Here is a 21159-nt window from a genome sequence, read left to right on the forward strand (position 1 = left end):
ACAGTTGTATGCAATTGCTGAAAATTTCTCATTTTTAAAAAAGATACACTATTGGAACAACTTTTTCCTTTTCATTGGATATAAAAAGTGACACACAATTAGTACATTCTCCCATGTAAAATTTTTTTGCAGGAAGCCAAACATCATCCTAGTTAGCAGCATGACTTCTAGCAAAGTAAATTAATAAATGCAGCACCTTTTAAAACAATTAATGAAAGATGTTTGCAACCAATAACACAGCTTCACACCTTCCTTAGGAGATAACAGAACTACATCTGGATTTTATCCTAATCAACTGACATGAAGGTTAATCAACTTCTCATTTATTTTATTTTTTAAACAAATCATAGTTTTACCCTTTCCTCAACTGGAAAGTTAAAAGCACGCTCCTGGTAAAAAGTTTATTTTGTCTGGTGAAAATGTATACAGGAGACTGCCAATATTCCCTAGTGATGTTTCAGGTACAAGTCTGGAAAGCTTGGAAGGGGGGCCTAGAGAAAAATGCAGAAGGTAAATCAAAGTTTTACAAATTTAGTTTGACAAATCATCAAAATTATTTCACCAAATTACAAGCTCTGAAATTCTTGGTCATACATGAAACACAGAAATGTGATTAAATAATCCTTAAAAAACATCTTCAAACTGGAAATTGTATGAAATGCTGAAGAGGACAAGCAACAGTAGATGTTGCTATTGTACAAAAAGGCTGGTGTACACATGACGCGTGCTCTACACAGCAATATATAGGATACACATTTTCAATAGGTTTTCATGAAATCCTCTCTGCCATTACACTTGAAGATCCATTTTTGAAGAGATTAGAGTACTTGTCCCAAATATGAGTCAGGTCAAAGGGAGTCCTACCTACAGCACTTTCTAGAAAATTTAGAACCTGGAAGATTAGAGATGAATAAATCAAAACCATTCACAGATATGTGACATGCTTACACTCATTAAGATGGCTACTGACTGAAGGAAATCAATATACTTTCCACCTTGCTCAGATTATATAAAATTAAGACTACTACAGTCCCCCTTAACTGGGCAGAGCAGTTTCTTATTTCCAGTAACTGATCTTTTAAAAAAAAAAACCAAAACAGAACAAAAAAAAAAAGCTTCTGAGTGCTCATAAGATGAGCAGCAGTGACAAAAGCAGCAGCCTATGCCAAAACACTTTTAATAATGTGAGTTAAAAATGAAAGCAAAGACACTAACTGTGAAAACTGCTAAAAGATTGATTTGCTTTTGTGCAAGATGCCGAAAAATGTTAAAATAAAAAAAAGAGGAAAAACTTGCAACAGATATGAGAGCTCGAGACAGAATGCAAAGCTCTAAGAAACACAACCATACCACTTCCTAAAGATTTATATTTGGTGTTTTGTTAAGATTCTCTCTTAGCAAAGCGTATATTAAACCAAAGAATAAAATAACAGACTGGAAAATTTCTTGAGCTGGTGAAGTGAAAAACTGCTTATTCCTATCAAGATGAGATTCCTCTAGCCCATGTGCTTCAATAGGAAAAGGTGCAGATATGGCACTCTGGTGAGAAAATACTGCCCTTGACACCTTAGAGAAAACATAAGTGCAACTATTAATTCTATAATATCATTGGAAAAGCAGCATGGACACCAGCTGTTTATCTTGATACCGCTGATGCACACGGTTACAAAACTTACCTTAAGCTATATCCTTCTTTGCTTTTTCCTCCTCTTTAAAGTTAGGTTCTTTATATAAACAGCTCTTATAAATTTCAAAAAACTTATTTGGTGACAGAATCCAACCAAACCAACCAATCTTTGAGACAAAACTCTCCCTTCCTGCTCTGCATACATACGATATTCTTTCAAATTCACATTGTTGTACACTTTGTTGCTTCTAATCTCATTGAACTACTGTGTTACGATTGTTTTAACAGAGATACACACTTAGAATTTCCATTTCTTATCATGGAAGCTCTACACACTCTCGGAACAGCATTTGACATAGGATAATGAGTATGTCGTCGAGTGAGACCAGCATATAGTGTTTCTGGAAATACTTGTCTGAAGTGTAGCAGGAAGAAAAATTCAATCCCATAGCCCATTGCCTGCTAATGACATTTCCTTCAGCTCTTGAAAACACTAGACATACACACAAATGCAACATTGCTATAATAAAGCTCCACAGGTCAGAGACCTCAGTAATGTTATCATTCCAAAATCATTTGAATATCTTATTATCAAGAGCTGGCTGTGTCAGGCAAATGGCTTAATGCTATTAGTCTAATTCTATAAATTTACTTGAAGTCCAGAACTTTGTTAAGCTACCGCTTAAAACGAAACACACTATACACAAGGTTCCACGCTGAATCACTCAATGAACATCTATGCCGGCATATAAATGATTCTCTTTTCTTCCTTACCTCCAGATGCTCTAAAATATAGGGAGGGTTTGTCATGCCAAGCCTCAGCATAGCTCCCTCAGGAATAGCTTCAACCAGCTTCCACAGAAGCGTAGGGAGGTCTGTCCCAATGTCTCTGCCATAAGCCCCTGTGTCTTCACTGGTCAGCCATATCTCACAAACACCCTCTGAGAATAAAAGAAAGAGATAATTAACAAATCTGTTTTAGAGCTGTTTATTTTATCATACAGCTGCTCACTCTTTTTAATGCAGTATTTCACGAGGCTATTATGCAGCCAGACCGGGTATTCAGTTGGAAGGGGGAGGGAAGGAGGAGGAAGGCTTATCCCATGGGTAGCAGTGGGTTATTAAGTTCATTTTATGAGCACAAGAGCGCTACAACAATGCTGTAAATTATCATTGCTGCGGAGTGATTAACATTCACAGCCAATGACTAATTCTGCACTGCCTCTACAGCAGGTCAGTCAAGTCTAGTACTCTGCTCTATTTTTTGAGCCTAATTCATTAAACACCGCAAGCGACATTACCCAGGCAAAGAGTTCGCATTAGTGGTTGTTACCAGTAGTTAACTTATTAACTGGTAAGATTCCAATAAGCCAAAATAGCTCTAAACCGCAGTAGAATAACTATTAAAAACTTGTATTCTTTAAAAAATACAATTACCAATGCAATATTAAGGTTGTATTGAAAAGGTTACTGACCACTGCATGACTGAGTGATAGTGTTGGAAAACTTGTTTCCTGGCAGCTAATATTTTATTTTCCATCAATCAGGGGCTTAGGAAGTAGTATATTTGATTTGTATTGTACCTTGAACACTGATATTTGGTAATAATGTCCTCCTGCTCAAAGAGGGGAAAGATTGCACCACCCTTTAATAATAGTTGAAAGCAATGAGGTTTCACGCAGCCACTTCTATCAGTCTGCCCAGCTTCCATCCTTTTTGCAGTGCAATCCATCTCCCCCTCCTCACCGCCCCCAAGCAAGAAATAAGCCATCAAAAACAGGGTGGTTGGGAGGAAGACTCTTGCAATTTCCAGCGAGGTGAGATACCATTAACTCAGTGGAGAGCCAAATTTCTAATGCTGATGATGAACATCCAAACCCTAGAAGGTACATAACTCATCAAAGCACTCTTTGGACCAGCAGAGAATGTATCACAAATTGCAAATGTTTATGTTACAAATATATACTTAAGATGAGGAAAAAAAACCACATACACAGACTTTAATCACATAAAAAGTAATAAGAATAGAAAAACTGAAATTTTACACAGATGTAAACTCAGGATTGCCACTCAAACTCACACTCAACAATAAAGGCGGACAACAGGCTATGCTGAGCATCAAAGTTAGTTCTGTTTCTTTAGAAAGGTTTTCAAGGTCATTTATTACTTAGAACTATTAACACTTAAAAATTAAAGGTAAACGTAGAAACTCCTAACTTTTTAAGTTTTGCTTCAAGAACAACTTAGTGAGAGAGATGTAGAATTCTGTTCTTGTAAGAAGCCTGGTTGAAAGTATTCCTGAAATAGTGCCTTTGGTTATCCAGCTTGCAGTCACAACTTTGTAGTCACACTCAAACCGAGCTCCCCTGGGCCTGCTCAGGCATGCAGAACTTGCTAGCAGTCGACAATCACACCTTGGATTCCACTGCAGTTGCTAATGTTTTCAGAATTCATCTCACCACAGGCAGCACCACACTATGCAACGCACTCCAGGGTCTGCCGCCTGCCCTACATTTTCCTGAGATATGGAAAAAATGAGTTGATTACATATGTTACATTTTAGAAATAAGAGAAACATAAAGGATCTAAATGATGCCTATGTCCTGTTGGTTTTTTTATATCCGTCTCCAATAACCATTAGAACACTGCAAAACAGAGTCATTTACTGGCTGAGTTTCTACTGAAACAGAGTAATTCTCATTTTTAAGCTTTCAATCTAAATAGTTGTATAGGTTTTGGGGTTTTTTTTTTTGTGGTGGTGGTTTATGTTTTGGGGGTTTTTTTTTGGTTTGGTTTTTTTTTTGGTTTTTTTTTTTTTTCATGAAAATGGCTAATGGAATACTGCCTCACAGTTACCAGGTGAACATTGAGGAAAAAAAAATAAATCACTGGCTAAGAATGGAAATAACATTCCTGTGGAAAACAACAGTGAGCTTTTAAAGCTGCATAGGTGGGGACCATTAGCCCCCTAGTGGGTTGAAACTTCAAATTAAATCACATGAAGAGGATGCAGCTGTAATAGTAAATCAGCAACAACAGGAATAACTGTCTCATCTGCTCTCCGATCAGGGTGTTGAACAACAAGCAATGGGAATATTTCATGCTGTGATCGCCAAGGACGTAGTCTTAATATGGGGGACAGGACAGGACGGGGATGGACACCTGCACTTTAGGAGAAAGTTCACATCCCAGTTTCAGGCAGACAAAAATGGATCTTCAAATACTGAAAGCTGCTATGATTGCCAAGTATTTACAAGTAGGGCAAAACAACTTGGAACAGAACTGTGTGTGATAGAGGTTTGATGTCAACTGTTGTTAGGCTGCTTAGTCTAGCCCTTTGCATCCTGAGTTCAGGAGTCTAAACTTACACCGGGTAAGAGGAGAAAACAACAGACCACCCAAACAGTATTAAGAAAAAGTAAGCCAACACTTCCTATTTTGCCTCAACCCCCTTTCCCCTCCAAACTCCAGTCCTATACAGGAATGCATCTGAATCCACTGTTTAATCATGAATTTTTTCCCTTTCTTTTGCAGTGACCCTCACTAGATCATTCACCATTCTGTTACTGGGTAATTCCGGTGCTAATAAAAGCAAGCTGATTTCATAAACAAGAAAATTGATCCAAACTGCAGAGTTGGATGTGCAAGCTCAGAGCATTTGTTACAGTATTAAGGCCAATTATCATTATATTCAAGTAATTACAAGCCTGCCTTCAGTCACAGCTCGTAGTTTATTTCTCACTCTACCATCATTACCCAGCACAAAAGAGTAACCTCAACAGCTGGCTTCTGATCCCTGCCCTGCTGTAACTGGAGATGACTGAGAATGAAAAAATGTTGGAAAAAGAAAAGGTTCCAAGTAAATGAAGGAGGTTCTGAGACTACTCCTTCTTCAATGTCTCAATATAAAGAATACTCATTGCAGATTATCTGGCATGGGTTTTAAGTTCATTTTTGTGGGGTAGCCTAAACAATCCTGGTTGTAGAGAAGACAAGAAATCCTACATTTGTCACTTCGACGAGGTATGTGCATTTCTGTTTTAGAGACCACTTGAAATGATTAATTTCTGTAATAAAAAATACCTAGCATTTTTTATTTTGCTTTATGTTTATACCACTACTGTAAACACTGTTTTCAGCGGTAGCACACATCTTTTAAATTGAAAGGAAATTACTCCATCTGAAAAAATTAATTTGCTTTAATCTACAAAAACACCTGAAGATGTTAAAGTAACAGACACTAATCCCACTGAAACTCTCCTATTTGATAACCTGCTGTACTTGGTACAAATGAAATTCAATCACAAAATCCCCTTCTTTTTTTTCTTCTCATTCCCTTCTTCTCATTCTTCTCTCTCCTGTGAGATTTTTCTAATGTGAGCAGGAGCAGCTTCTCCAGCAGCACAATTCTCTCCAGGCTGCCTCGGTGGGAGACCCCTGATGCTGACCTTCTCAGTAGCCCACGTACGCGTATCAGTAACTGCCTGACCTCCTTCTCCAACAGTGAATTCTTATGGCAGCCTGCAGTGCTGTGCAGACCACAGAAATACCTCTCCCACTGCACCAGAGAAACCTGAAAGACCATCTGCCAAGGGGAGGTCTGACTCAAATGTTTGTCAAAAATTGCCTGCAGACATGAGGACAATCAATCTGACCCTGCCATTCCTGATCACACCCTTAGAATTTAAAAAAAAAAAAAAAAAAAGTTACAGCCAAAGATGGAGAGAAGGGCTTGGAAAAATCAAATTCACTTTAACTGTGCTCATTGTTCAGAATGAGCTTACCCTACATAAATGTGTTTTCTCTTCAGTTACTTGAGTTTCCCCTTATTTATTTAGCATGGATTTTACAGGTGCTATTTTAGGTACTTGATGCAGTGCATGTGCTAGATTACTTTGCTGAATCAGTGCCTCAACTGAGAAACTGTGAAGACATCGGTGTACGTACCATATCACTGCATCAGTGAATACAATGCAGGTTTAAACAGAAACTGAGATTTGAGGAATCTAATTACTCCTATATCTCTGAAGTCCTCTGTAAGCATTGATTCACCACCTAAGAGTCCAGGCCTCCTCTTAGACAGTCAGTTCTACCACATGGATCACGACTGAAAGATCCCATTGCAGGGCCTTCCTGAAAGAGTAAATCAAACTGGGAGCAACTCACTGGTGGTAATGGAGGTTTGGAAGGATTCATTTCCAGTTCACCAAGAAATCCCTATTTGACCTGTATATGCACAGGGCTTCTCGAGGAGGGAGAGAGTGGAGTTGCACACAATCCTGTACAGAGGCAGCCCACCCCAGACTCAAAAGTAACGCGTACCCACCTGTCACAATTAGAAACTGCAGGGTATCGGGCAAGTAGATGACGAAAAAAGCAGACTGAAGAAAAAAAGACAGGTCTAGGTATAGAGCTGCGCAGAGAGGCAAGCAGTCAGGCTGTGATCTAAAGGATTAACGTTTTTCCTGCACTTTGGAAAGTGTGGGTCAGCTTATGGTTCAGCAACCTATCATGCAGATGAATGTAGTACTGCAGCTCTGCTCACAACATGACTTACAGACTGGTCCCATCACAGTCTCGGTTTTACTTTGAGGGACAAAGCTCTAGGTAAGGGTCTCAGCCTGACTTTCTAGAGGATCTTTATTATGCCCAATATATATTTCCACTTTTCAGAAGATCTATTTTTTTACCCTTCTGGACAGCCTTACGGAAGTGAAAGATGATTGTCCACTCCTGTTTTCTTAATGCTTACCACGAATAGCAGAACGAGATCTGAATGGCATCATGAATGTCAGCTGACCTACTGGAATGCAATGCTTGGAGAAATTACTAGATCCCCAAAACTCCCATTAAAAAAGAAAGCCTAGCAAAAGGATGAGTGGCTTAACCAACCCTTCACAACACAGGAGGAAGCAACGGCTGGTTGAATGGCCAGGAAAGTCTGTTCAGCATTAGCGCACTTCAAAATGAGGACCAGAAAAATATTTCTCTGAATTTTCACTATCAGAGTCATAATCAATAGTTTTAAAAGGCAAAACCAATTCTGTACCCACAGCGAAAATTTCTTTTCATGGGATCACAGAATAGATTAGGTTGCAAGGGACCTCTGGAGGTCATCTAACCCAATCTCCTGCTCAAATCAGGTGCAATTAGATGAGACTGCTCAGGCCCTTGCGCAGTTGTGTTTTGAGTATTTCCAAGGACAGAAATACCACAGCCATTTTGGGTAATCTGTTCCAGTATTTGACCATGATCAGGGTAAAATATTTTTCCTTGAATCTAACTGCAGTTTCCTGTGTTCCAACTTGTCCTCTTACCTCTCATTCTGTCTCTGCAAGACCTGTCTGACTACACCACAGTCCGGCTCTGCCTTTTCTATACCTTCCCATTAGGCAGTCGTAGACAGCAGTAAGATCTCCTCCTAGCTTGCTCTTCAAAAGCTCAAAAAATCCATTTCTTGTATGTCATGTACTCCATCCTCCTAATCATTTCAGCGGCCTTCTGCTGAATTCCAGTATGTCAGCCTTGTCCTGGGATGCCCAAAATTGGACAGAGCACTCTCTCCACAAGGTCCCTCTGAGTGCCAAACACAAGGTACTAGTCACTCTCCTGGGCCTGTGGCTGCACGCTTGTTATTAGTATCTAGGATGCAGCTGATAATCGCAGAGGGGCTTCCCTGCTGACTTCTGTTCATCAGCTTGCTCAGAGGAACTCCAATGTCCACAAAGCCACTTACCAGCTGGTCAGCCTTCCACATCCATGCTGCAACCAAGGTGCTATTTTGTCCTGGATTCAGGACATTTTACTTGCCTTTGTTGAACTTCATGAACTTACTGTCAGTCCATTTCTCCAGACAGTTAAGGTCCCTTGCAATATTAGCCCTACCTTCCAGCCAGTCAACTATTCCCCAAGTTTAGTATCATCTCTCAAATTGCTCAAAATGCACTTCATCTCACTCTCCACGTATTTAGTAAAGATATGAAATATGGGCCCCGGTATCAATCCCTGTGAAACGTCATTAATAACTGCCAGCTAGACTTTATACCACAGATCACCACTCCATGAGCCTGTCAGTCCAGCCAATTCTTTCAGCCACCTTGCCATCCACGTACCCAGTCCATATCTCACCAACCTAAGAAGATTAGGGGAGACTATGCGGAAGACCTAGCTAGATTCAAGGCAAAAAAAAACCCCAAACCCAAACCCCAAAACAAAAAAAACAAACCCACCCCACCCCTCCACCTCAAACCCTGAAAAACAACCAAAAAACCCCAAGCAACCCCCTCCTCCCTCCCCCCCCCCGCTAAACCAACACACCCGGAAAACACCAAAACTCCACGGCTTTCCTCTCCTCCACAAAGCCAGACATCCCGTTAGAAAAGTCACTCAGGCCACTCACACGATTTGCCATTGGTGACTCAGTGCTAGCTGTTCCCAAACACCTTCCTGCCCTGCAGGTGCCCAGAAGTGGCTTCCAGGAGGGTTTGCCCCACAGAGCGTGAGGTTCAGTTGCCCTGTAGTTCCCTAAATCCCCCTTCTTGCTCTTCCTGAAGGGCAGGGTAACATTTCCCTATTCCCAATCATCAAGAATGTCTCCTGATCGTCATGCCCTTTGAATGATGAGAGAGAACAGCCTCGTATGACATCAGCCGGCACTCTCAGCACATTTGGCTGCCTCTCATTGCAGGGGTATTTCTATTACTTCTGGATGTCGTTCTGCAGTTACAAAAACTACAGCTCTGTTTTGCAAGTGCTTAGTTCAGTACAAGTCTTTAAAGCAGCTGTGGTTTCTACTACCCACAGGATGACACATATATTAGAGTGCTTAGGAAATGAACACGCTAACTTTTATGGTCTACATATTTTTGAAAGCAAATGTGTTTGGGAACTAATATGAAGTGACATACAGACCAAGTTACACTGACTCAGATTATTCCACCTACGTAGGATAATGTATTATTTTAAAAGTGGAACACTCAACAGTATCACTTTGGAAGATTCTGTTTGGCAGTGTTGTCTACCACACTTAGTAACAAAATTCAAGATATTTTTCCTTTCTCCTTGCCAAGAGGCTCAATTTAAGTAAATGTTTGCACATACAGATGATTAAAGTTCTCATGTACTTATATACATGCTGTACATTAATATACATTCATGTTACAAAATTCTCAAACTATATAAAGCCACAACAGGAACTTGATTTAAAGCATCCTTTACCACAGATGTGACATAGGTACTTACAACAAATTCTTGATCCTGCAAACTAATGGAAAAAAGTTTGGGATCTATTTGCAAACTCCAAACCAGAAAACTTAATCACAGAATGGCAGGGGTTGGAAGGGACCTCGGGAGACCATCTAGTCCAACCCTCCTGCTAAAGCAGGCTCACCCAGAGCAGGTTGCACAGGACATCGTCCAGGCGGGCTTTGAATATCTCCAGAGAAGGAGACTCCGCAACCCCCCTGGGCAGCCTGTTCCAGGGCTCTGTCACCCTCAAAGTAAAGAAGTTCTTCCTCATATTCAATTGCCTCATGCTTCAGTTTGGGCCCATTGTACCTTGGACCCCCACCTTCACTCTTCTGGCAATTGCTTTTTCAAGCACCCCTTGAATTTTGGTTAGATTATATTTCCAAAAAGTAAAACATGCTAGCTCACTTATTAAAGAAGTTGTAATCAGAGCTTAAATGAACTTCGATGCAAAAGAGCTCAAGAAACAGCCTGATTTTATTTAATGAAAATGTGTTAATATATTTTTAAAATTTTATGCTTTACACATTTCTTTCCCTCAAAGTATATTCATATTTTCTTGTGCTATTTTATGTAACTCAAAGTCAAATCAGAGCTGGACCACAGTAAAAAAATAGCAAGCATTACAACTGCTCAATAAGAACTTTTCTTAATTATTTTTAAGTTAGAGGAACAAAACATTCTGGTTTTGCACAAAAATAAAAAACAGCACCTGCTCCTCTCCCCCAACAAAACACATGCACACACTTCTACTACCACCTTTCAATTAATCTTTAGGGTTACTTTGGAGATTTCACCAAAGCAACCAAACACTGAAATGAAGAGTTCTGGCCCAGCTACTTATCTACCCTTTAGTAACATCAAGCTAACTTTAATGTGATGATACTCTGCCATCCACTTTGTATTTAGACATGAAGTCTGACAGAAGAATCTAACAGCCGCATGACTAATGGTGGCTTTCCATTTTACCTTCTGTGGCTATGAAAGTGGAAGCTACAAATGGATTTATTCAAGGTTTTCCTTTTCAAAAGGCATGCATCTGAAAGATGAAATTAATGAAACTCTTTAGAACATGGGTCCACTGAATTTGCTTATCCATCTAAATTAATTGCATAGAAACCTCAAAAATAGAGCTGCTCGTGCTGCAGCAACTGCTTCGCCATCGAGGCATTTACAAAGTAAGTTTACTACCTGTGACTGTTGTAGGGTTTAGCAGTTTTACAATTTATGTTGAATATTGTTTCTTTTGCTCATGTCTGTGACTATATTGATAAGCAAAGCAAAGGATTTTGATACGAGGAGTATTTTGAAACAAGGAACAAGAGACCTTGTGATAGTAGTAAAAGTTTAGTTAAAATTTTTCCTTCTTTCTATGGTATTAATAAAAAAAATAGTTAGAAATAGAGTTCCCAATAAAAAGCGTGAGGCAGATAGGGCCAACTGATCATTAAATACCAAAGAGAGCATAAGAGGTCTCTCTCCCCAACAAAGCAAACCCTTGTCCTTGCTTATAAGAGAGGTCATTCTACCCCTATAGGGTCCTCTGTTCCTAATAGCTTACAGCTAGAGCATCAACTAGCAGCCCTGTCTTGCTTGTTTTGTAGTTATAGTGTGTTAGCAAAGGGGAGAGCAAGGGGGGGTGGGGGTGGGGTGGGAAGGAAAGGGAACAGTCTAATAGGTCACTTGCTGTTGCAAACAGCATGATGGCAAACTTGAGTCCAGTTTCGTTCTGCCAGAACAAGAGAGACTCAAAAGGACATCAAGACCACCAGGCCGCGGAAGTTTGCTCAGTGCCAACACCACAGCATTATGCATCTTGCTTTCAAGGAGGATTAATGATAGCATACATCATGATGATAAATGGGGCTTCGTAGCCAGTTTGAAGAGAAAGGGGAGAAAAGTGTTTAGAAAAAAAACGAGGGGGAAAAACGTAGTTGAATTTCATGAGTTGGTCCTATATCTCAGGTTAAGGGATGAGGAAGTTGTTTGTTAAGAGAGAATTCTGTGCTTTTCCTGCTGGCCACCTGCCTATGACCCTCCTATTTCCAATGGCCTGTTTTGAAAGTTAGTTCTTGTACAAATGAAAAAAAAAAAATATCCACTTAATCTTTACACTTGCCAGCTGAAAAAATATAAAACTGAAATTTGCCTTTCTGTATACAGACATCCTACAAGAATTAAGTTGATTTTCAGAGACAGTGGATATCTACTGCTTAAGTTAACAGAATAAAAGCGTTATGTGTATTAATGATCAGGGACAGAATTAGCCGACGTTAATTAGTTCTTTGCTGAACCAAAAACTTTATTCAAGAAGCAAGTTCAAGGATAGGCGATGGTACATGCATTAAGAAAATAAAGCATAAAGGACTGGATGACCATGGGTATCTGGATGACCCCTTTGCAAAAAGGGACTTCAACACAAAGAAAAGCTGTTTCAGGAAACACAGACAGCCATGAGTTTAGAGTTGTTGTTCTGCAGCCCTGTATACAGCATACAGATATAGGCAGGTCCCTGAAGCATGGAATTATCGTTCTCAGCTCTGTGCCTCACAAACACACTTTGTGAACTATTGATATGCTCATGTTGTTGTTCTACTATCAGCAGAGAGTTCTCAACCCTCTGCCAGAAGGGTCAGTCTAGCACCCTGCAGAAATATTCTTTAGCTACTGAAAAGAGAAAGCAAAATCTCCATAAACTTAAAAGCTGAAGAACTAAAATTTCTTATTTCTAGGCCTATTGTCAAAGCACAAATGAGAAGTCTGCTTCGAACTCTGAATTCCAAATGACGCATATGAGAAATCATGTTTATGACTTAGGAATTCATTGGGAAAAAAAGGGTAACGTGCCACTCATTATAACATACGCTCGCTGTTTTGAAACCAAAACATAGGCTATCGGTCTGCTGTAGATGAAGTATCAGATGCAAAGGGTCACACACTGCACAAATTCAAGGAAATGGTCATGAGCTGTAGGCATATTACAGGATGCAGTGCTAATTAATGGAGGCTTTTTACTGAGTATCCATCTCTGTAGTGCTAATGAGTTTGGATTAATTTAAACAACATGTTTTCATGGAAACTGATTAATTCTTGGGAAGTACCATGGCATACCAAGTTTCAATCATTAAAAATGTTTGTAGCCAAGCTAAATAACTCCTCAAATCTGAGTTCAGAATGAGAATAGCTTACAAATTCTACAAAAGCAGCTTGCACACAAGCTACCAGGGTGTGCTAGAGATAGTTGAGATGGAAACTCATCCTCCAGAAAGCATTCTCCTGCCCAAATTTCTTGCATTTTCCCTATTAGTCCTATTTCATTCAGTATTTTTTACTTCTTTTTTTAATAGATGGACAGCAAGAGTAGAAAGAGACCACATTTTGGATATTTACAGATGACATTTTAAAAATTACCTAAAAATCAGTTGGAAGTAATTTGTGTTACAGTTAAAATGTAATCAAAGAAAGAATATAGCTTATGTCTGACTGACTGACAAGCTAACAGGAATTAATAAATCATCTCTGCTCTGCTACATATCCCAGGACTAGGGGAGACGTCTTTTAGAATGTTACATGTTCTGAGCACAAAAATAAAATAAGAAAAAAGTACTATCATAAGTGACAAGTATTAAAGTGTTAAATGCTTTGCTTCACACTGAGTTATGAGCCAAGATGTAAGCCTCAAATGGCAATACAGAATACAAAAACGCTTTAATAAAAAAAAAAAAAAAAAAGGTTTGTTTTCCTTTGGTTTTCAGCAATTCTTCTATATATCACAGCCATTTTACCTTAAAGTACTGAATTCTAAGGAAAAGACTGATTTTAATCACAATTATTCGTTGTGTAAAGTGAGAAAATAGCTCAAGAATCTGGCAAACTGCTGCATCATAGAATGAAAGCAAGCAGGGAAAACAGTATGGGAAAGGGCAAGGCAGTCGGCTAAACACAGAATGCACGTAGGGGACCCCAATTCCTTAAGTCAGGAATAGAGAGGGGTAATGTGTAAATACAGTTTCCACGGATGATAATCCTTATCTAAAGTTACCTCCTCATGACAGCGTAGATAACGCCATACATTCATTAAGAATAATATGGCCCGTATCTGCAAGTATGTCAACTTGTTGCTGCATCTGACTATAAACTAAACCAGCTCAGTAGCAAGTCAATAAGTAACCTCAAAACTAGAAGTGCTCCCTCTTTTTTTTTTTTTTTTTAAGAGAAAACCAATAATCAGGAAATATACATTAAAAATTAGATAGTCTAGAGATAGAAAGAACTTCATAATCCCCCAATTTCTGTCAAAACCCTCCTCTAAGGTCAATATTACTTAAAATATTTTCTCAAAGGGATGGTGTTTTCTCTGCAACTCTAAATAGGTCAACTTGAGCAATGAGGAGAAAGCTTGTACAGCCCTAGTAGTTTCCCTAGTTCTAAATCATGAAGTTGGTTTAAGTATATCTACCGAATTCTCACCGAGTACCCAGAGCCTCTTTGGTGTATAATCACCTTAATCTAAATTTATTTAAAGTATTCAGGGATACACCACCAAGATATATCATAACCAGAATGCAATTAAAATCTGTTGGAGATGTCCACAGGGCGGTCAAAGCAAAATCACTCAAGAGTTTTGAAGAGTATTAATGTATTTTTCTTACACAGATTAATGCCCATTAAGGTCTCATTCTAAACAATAATTTACCTTTTGAACTTATTGTACGTCAATATAGGAACACAGATTAAGTCAAAATTAAGAGACATGAGCTTCTACTCTGGAATCTTTATCAAAAGAATATCCAAAGTGCAATTACTGAATCTTTTCAAGACTAGAATTCAAACAAGAGCCTAGTCACCCAGAAAGTTTATTATTTCATCTATAAAAAAACACCAAGCAGATGACACTAGGAAAAAAAGCTTTAAAAAAAATTATTGAAATAAGCTAATAATATCCATATTTGTTAAGTAAGTTTCTCTTTAAACACTTGGTAGAAATCTACAAGTGTTATACGAGTTTACCTTTGTCTTCATTTACAATTTTCTGTGATGTGTCCCCTACACCTATATTACCAACACCTCTACATCCTATATTTAGCTCTGAAAGACACAACCCAGCAATGTAATTTGAGGAAAACATTTATAAAGGTATTGAACTTCACCAATCTTACAACAATGCTCAGCTGCATTAACTGCTAAATACACTTGCCTTAAGGACTTCTTTAACTAATTATCCCTAACACTATGAGATCACACTTCCCTTCAAACCAGGTAATTGCATTTCAAACACTACTTCTCTGCACAGCAATTTTAATGGTTGAGGAACACTGCTGTTATTACTTGTGCTTTTGTTTCTCGAGATGGCTTTTCCATCAGGAGTACTTTTCATCATTCCACAAAGAGTTCAGTTTTAGGAGACACATCCAACCTGCAATGGGCATGTCAAAGCAGTGGTGTATCGGTGGTTAAGGAGACAATGTGTATTTGATTTTAGAAAGGAGAGGAGCACGGTGGGAAGGCCGGGTTCCAAAGCCCGACGGCGGTATGTGCACATGTGCTGCGGACCACGTCACTGGGACAGGCATGGACAAACCACCACCACAGTTAGGGCGAGTGGTGCAGCTTGCCTGGTGCGGTACTCTTGCCAGTAACCACTGGTTACCAGATGTTTCAAGGGGCACAGGAAAATCGGTCTGGAGGAAAATTCTTCCAGGCAGCAGCAGTCCAGTCAGTCTTACATAAAATCTTCACAAGTCCATATAAAAAGAAAAAACCTTTGAACAGCAAACCAGCCAGGAATGCTTCTTCCGAACGAGCACGAAAATCTTGTGAATTCTCTTACTACTAAGCGCTATTCGTATTACATGATTTTGTTCAATTTGATTATAGAAGCTGCAGCTGGCAGTGATACTAGGAAAACAATTCACTGTAAATAAGTTTCAGGCCAAAGAGTCAGAAGCACCGAGAGAAGTTTTTCTTTTGTTGTCACTACTATTTTAATACAGCTTCTTAAGCACGGGCAGGCTTAAGAAGCTGTATTAAAATCTAAAATATTTAGCTTTTCAACACTTACAATAATATTAGCAGAGCATATCAATGACTAATCCACTTAATAGTAGCACTGCAATCAAATCATAGAAATCTACGACTGACACGTGGCTTCAGAATTCCACAAATAAATTATCTTTAGAAGAAGTTAAAGAATCATTTTCTTTCAGGACCCTGTGAGCCCTGAAGATGAATTCCAACCTCAACTTTAGAGCAGAATCACAAATCAAATACAAATGCTATTCAAAAATGTTCCTTGTTTTTCTGAAAGAAATACGATCCAATAGTGAAAGGATTACTTTTTTGCATATGTTTGTATTTTCTGATAATGATAGATGGGATATTTTGTAGTGCAGTTTTACTAAAAATGTCAAAATGCATATCACTAAGATAAAGAAATAAAGTACATATAATGCACTACAGAGTCATCAAATATCTAACCCAAAGCATGACTAAAAAAATAAAAATGTATACTATCATATTCTCTGCACTGCTGCAGAGGAAACATGCTGCGTATACATATGCCATTTGTCACTTCTATGTATGGAAACAAGCTTTAGCGATGCTAGAAACAAGAAGAAACCTAATGAAAAGTCTGTTCTTCCCCTGTTTTAGAATGGGAGAAATGTAATTTCTTACATAGCATAATTTTGAGTGCCAATGATTCCTTTTTAACAACATGAGCTTTAGCCCTGGGTCATGTGCTGTAATTTCCAAATAATCTAATAAAGGTTTATAGTAACTCTTAAGTCATAGTATAACACATCTTTTTGTCATCCCTATGCGACAATAACAATAATTTGGCTGCAACGTAGAACATGTTAAATACCTTATCTTTTTTTTTTTTTTTCTTCTAGGAAGGAAAACAGTTGGTTGAGATGGGAATAAATTGGCTTTTTGTGTTTACCATATTTTCAGAAATATTCCTTTCTAGCATTCCTCTCTCCTATCTCCACCCTCTAATAAAACACAGAAAGCAATGGCCTATTTCAACATTTTGCCTCAAAGGAAAATTAAAAAGGATGCTGTAAATTTGACATAAGGATCACATAATGCAGTGAAACATGTAAGCATAAAACCAAAAATGAGGCACAGGATGAAAACTGTTCCTTGAAAGCTACAGGGAACTCTAGCCATACCTGCAAGTAGCTCAGCTCAGATACTGTTTGAGGCTCGGCCACGAGAAAGAAGCTTTTTAAGAATGAGCGTGAACACATGAATGCAACAGAAATCATAGAAAAGAGAGAAACTGTGTTAAATAACACCATACAGTATTAACTACAGATTGTCACATACAAATAAACTGAAACGTCTTAAAAGCGAATTTTCAAAATACATACACCCCTTTCCTCTGGTTGAACAAAATATCAACTCATCTTGGAATTACAGTGAAGTTTGCCCTCATTTATTTAGGTTTAGAGCTACTATAGAGCAAGGGGTTTGATGCCAGTCTTACTTACAAAATATTAATTTAAATCTACACTGGTCTGTAGGAATACAGAAGAATGGACAAGTTTGAGCTTCTATTTTTTAAAACAACTTATGTTTTGCATTTACTAGAAGTTACTAGATCCCAATACTGTCAACTGAATCCTCCTATTCAAGCCTCCAACGTGAACGCACGTTCCTTAAGCTTGTATTTCAGGATACCTAAGAAAGCAAGGCTTGCATCATCACACTCCGCGTGTATCATTCTATCCCAGCAACTTTTGAACTCATTGGCCAATTTCTATCAAATTTGATAGAGAACTAGAAATCTCAACAACATTAAGTTCCCACAACTTTCATGAACACTAGCAAGTAGCTCGAGAAGCGTGGCCCAAATGGGTGTCCCGGTTAAGGGAAGGCAGGCAGGACTCTGCTACTACCCAGTTCATTTGGCTGCAGCCACCAGGCTGGATTAGCCACAACTCCTCCATGGCATGGATATCACAGGCTCCACGAGGAAGGAAGTGGGGTCCATACTGGCAGAGAAGAGTATCAGTATCACAGGGCACCAAACTTTAAGACAGCAGGCTTTATCACATCATGAAGGAGTTGGTCTTCAAATAAATACTGCGAGCACTGCATAAGTAAAAGTACAGTCTCACAAGGATTTGCAACTTTAATTACCGTTATTTCTCCAACTACTTTAGCCTACCTCTACTTATACCTAAAGAATAGTATGTGACAATAATCAATAGTATGGGACAGTTAAACGATTCTCTGTCTTCAGGTTGTTAATATTCTTTATCACTAGGACTCCAAGCAATTCATCACATACCATATGCTTGAATGCAAGCCACTGGAGCAATAGTCTTCCTGCACATTCTCTCTGTGTACGTTTCTATGCATGAGAGAACAAATATTGAGGCTATCTGACAGTCTCAGTTTTATTTTGCAGGTCTGTTCCAACACATTTAACCACCATGCATATCTCCTCTCTTTCCTCCCCTTCAACCTGCCCTGTCAATGACCTTAAACCCAATTTAAATGAACCACCCTCTGGTAGTAATGACAAATAATTCAGCCTCAATGGTAGTTTGTTAAAGCCTCTCTCATAAAAGAAATCACATATATCTTTTCAATCATTTTGAATCATGCAAGGATTTTTTGACTTAAAAAAAAAAATCATTCACTAGTGACGTTAGGGAGGCTGGACGTGAGTCAAGTTCAAAGTAAAATAATTCATTTGTTCCAGCCCTTAATTATAAATTTAACATAAGGGAATCATAGCCTGAGCAATTTCTGTGCCGCAGTTTGAGAATGACTAAGTTTTGCTGCTCTCCCAGATTGAGAAGAAGGATTTATTAATCCTGCACATTAATGCCTTTTTTCCCCTCTATAGACCAGCACACTACACGAAATCAACAGCACAAATTACACAAAAGAACCCATGATAATGATAGATGGGATATTTTGTAGTGCAGTTTTACTAAAAATGCTAAAATGCATATCACTAAGTTGGATAAAGAAATAAAATACATACTATTTTATAGATGACACTATAGAGTCATCAAATACATAAATAAGTCAAAAAAGGACATTTAATACCAAACTTTTCTCGAGTTCTCTGAAATTATTATAGACAGATCTACAAATGGATTCAGGCTCCCAGCTCCCACTGATACTCTAGAGCACTCATCTTTACTACGCAAAAGTATTTAAACACCCCTGAGCTTATTTTCAGGGTATATTAACAAGGAACCTGGTTAGTACATTTTCTATGGAGTCCGTAATTCTTCTTCAACTTCATTACAGAGCTTCCGGTACCTTTTGTGTTTATTCCAATCACTGAAACAGAATGATGATAGCCTGAAATTCTGGACAAGAATCAAAAACCTGCAAAAACGGACTCCACTTTAGCCTGGATAAACAATTTAACATGTAACGATCACAACATAAGAGCGTTCTTGATTTAGAGAAGAAGAATTCATATGAAAGTGTCTGCCTCATTAAAAACGGGATCATAAACCAAAAGGCTCTGTGCTGCTAGACACAAACTGAATTGTGTCTTGCAGGAGTGTCAAGTCCTGGCACACATCCAGCTGCTGAAGCATTGCCAGGCACATCAGATATATATTAATGCAGGATAATCTGTAAGAAAAGCATTCTTTCATAAACATTTTTTTCTTTGTAAAACCATCAATCAACTTCCTAGCTGAGCACCATGTGGCTCAGCTTAAGAGATCCTCAGAAATGCTTGTGTCCATAAACCACTGCCTGACTTCGCAGGCTCAGTGCCTTTCAGTGCCCATTGTCCTCAGTATTTGCTGAAGTTACTTGGCTGGCTGTCAGCAGCTAATTCTGATTTGTAACTTGGGAAACCAGCAGCGGGAGGTCGCTCAGACCTGACCAGCAACATCCTCAGCACCATTCAGCCAAGGTGCAGGCTGCCAGGAAAGAATTTTTTGCAGTTCCGAGTTATTTTCTAGGAAGAACAGGAACATACAGGACCATCTAAATATCTGTCAGAAAAAGAACTAAAGTAAGCATCTTGTTATTTAGCCCACCTTAAACTGCAAAGAGAAGCAAAATGATAGGCGTTTTTGTTCAAAAGCTGTATTTCCTAATTCTAACATATTCTAACATAACATAGACATATTCTAACAAATACAAGAGCACCGGTGTTTCAGGAGAGAGGTACTGTAAAAATAAAATAAAGCAAATTTTCCAGAGAAATCTTACTACAGAACAGTAATTTTACATGAGTTGTAAGGATTGAACTTGACTATCCAGGAAAAAAAAAATACACTGAAAGAATGGTTGAAACTATTTCTACACACAAAAAAACTTTAGTGACATTCTGTGGCACTTACAGACTCCATCTCAGAGTGTTAAACCCTGCCTCTTTATTCCGTAGGAAAATAGTATTTTACTTAAGCATCTGATCTTCAGAAGAGCAAAGGCCACTCGCTGGTTTCTAATCCAAAGCATTCCAATGTCATTACTTAAAATGTACGTTCCAATTTCATAACGTATATTAAAGCACTGTTATTTCTACATAATTTCACAAGAGTCAGGATGAGGAAATTAGCATTGTTTAAGTCAGCGCAAGAAAATATAAACAATTTCACTACAGCTGTAACTACTGGATGAATTTCTTGCAGTCAGATTTATGAAACATGGAGGGACTGGATGACTCCATGCAATGGCAATAATGCATTTCATCTCAGACTCAGTAGTAACTTGAATACAATCCAATTCAGAGGTGACCAAAAACCTGAAAGATTTCTGATGGCTTATTTATGACCAGTTTTCTGTCTGTATCAAGTTTTAAACAAAGTGTTAATTTAAAGAAATAATACAAACTAGTGCGTATGTAGTACATTAGCTTGGACATGTCCACATAAGCTGGCTTGAAGCAGCTATCCCAGGCACTTATTTATAGGAGGAGAACACTGAAGGCACAGAACTCAGCAGAAATCTGTTATTGAACCTTGACAAATATTCCGGTGACCTGAGGTTATGGTACTACTAATAAAAGGTGACTTATTTCAAGCTGGATTGTGTATGCTTACACGAGCTACAAGCACAGCTGTGCCTGTAGTGTGGTCGTACTTAATTCCTTTAAAAACAGTTCTGTAACATTATTTGTTGATGCCTGAATGATCTCAGTAAATAAGTAACATTCATCTTATGCTACGAAGAGCACTTAATTAGCTCTCTTCCAAATTGCAAACACTCCATGGCTATGTCATCCATCGGAGATATGCTTTTTATTTCAAATAATGAATGCATTTTAGAAACAGGAAAATAAAGTGTTCTTT

General features: G+C 38.5%; 1 protein-coding gene across 1 annotated transcript in view; it reads right to left on the minus strand.

Annotated features, from left to right (window-relative positions):
* CDKAL1 (CDK5 regulatory subunit associated protein 1 like 1) overlaps positions 1-21159 on the minus strand; it is a 418320-nt gene that overhangs the window by 156359 nt on the left and 240802 nt on the right. The window contains exon 10 of the mRNA XM_009637900.2: positions 2402-2568. Coding sequence (XP_009636195.2) covers positions 2402-2568 — 167 coding nt within the window. The remainder of the gene's footprint in view (positions 1-2401; positions 2569-21159) is intronic.

The sequence above is a fragment of the Egretta garzetta genome, unplaced genomic scaffold (assembly GCF_000687185.1).
Source record: "Egretta garzetta isolate BGI_Z169 unplaced genomic scaffold, ASM68718v1 scaffold14, whole genome shotgun sequence".
In the NCBI taxonomy this organism is placed as follows: domain Eukaryota; kingdom Metazoa; phylum Chordata; class Aves; order Pelecaniformes; family Ardeidae; genus Egretta; species Egretta garzetta.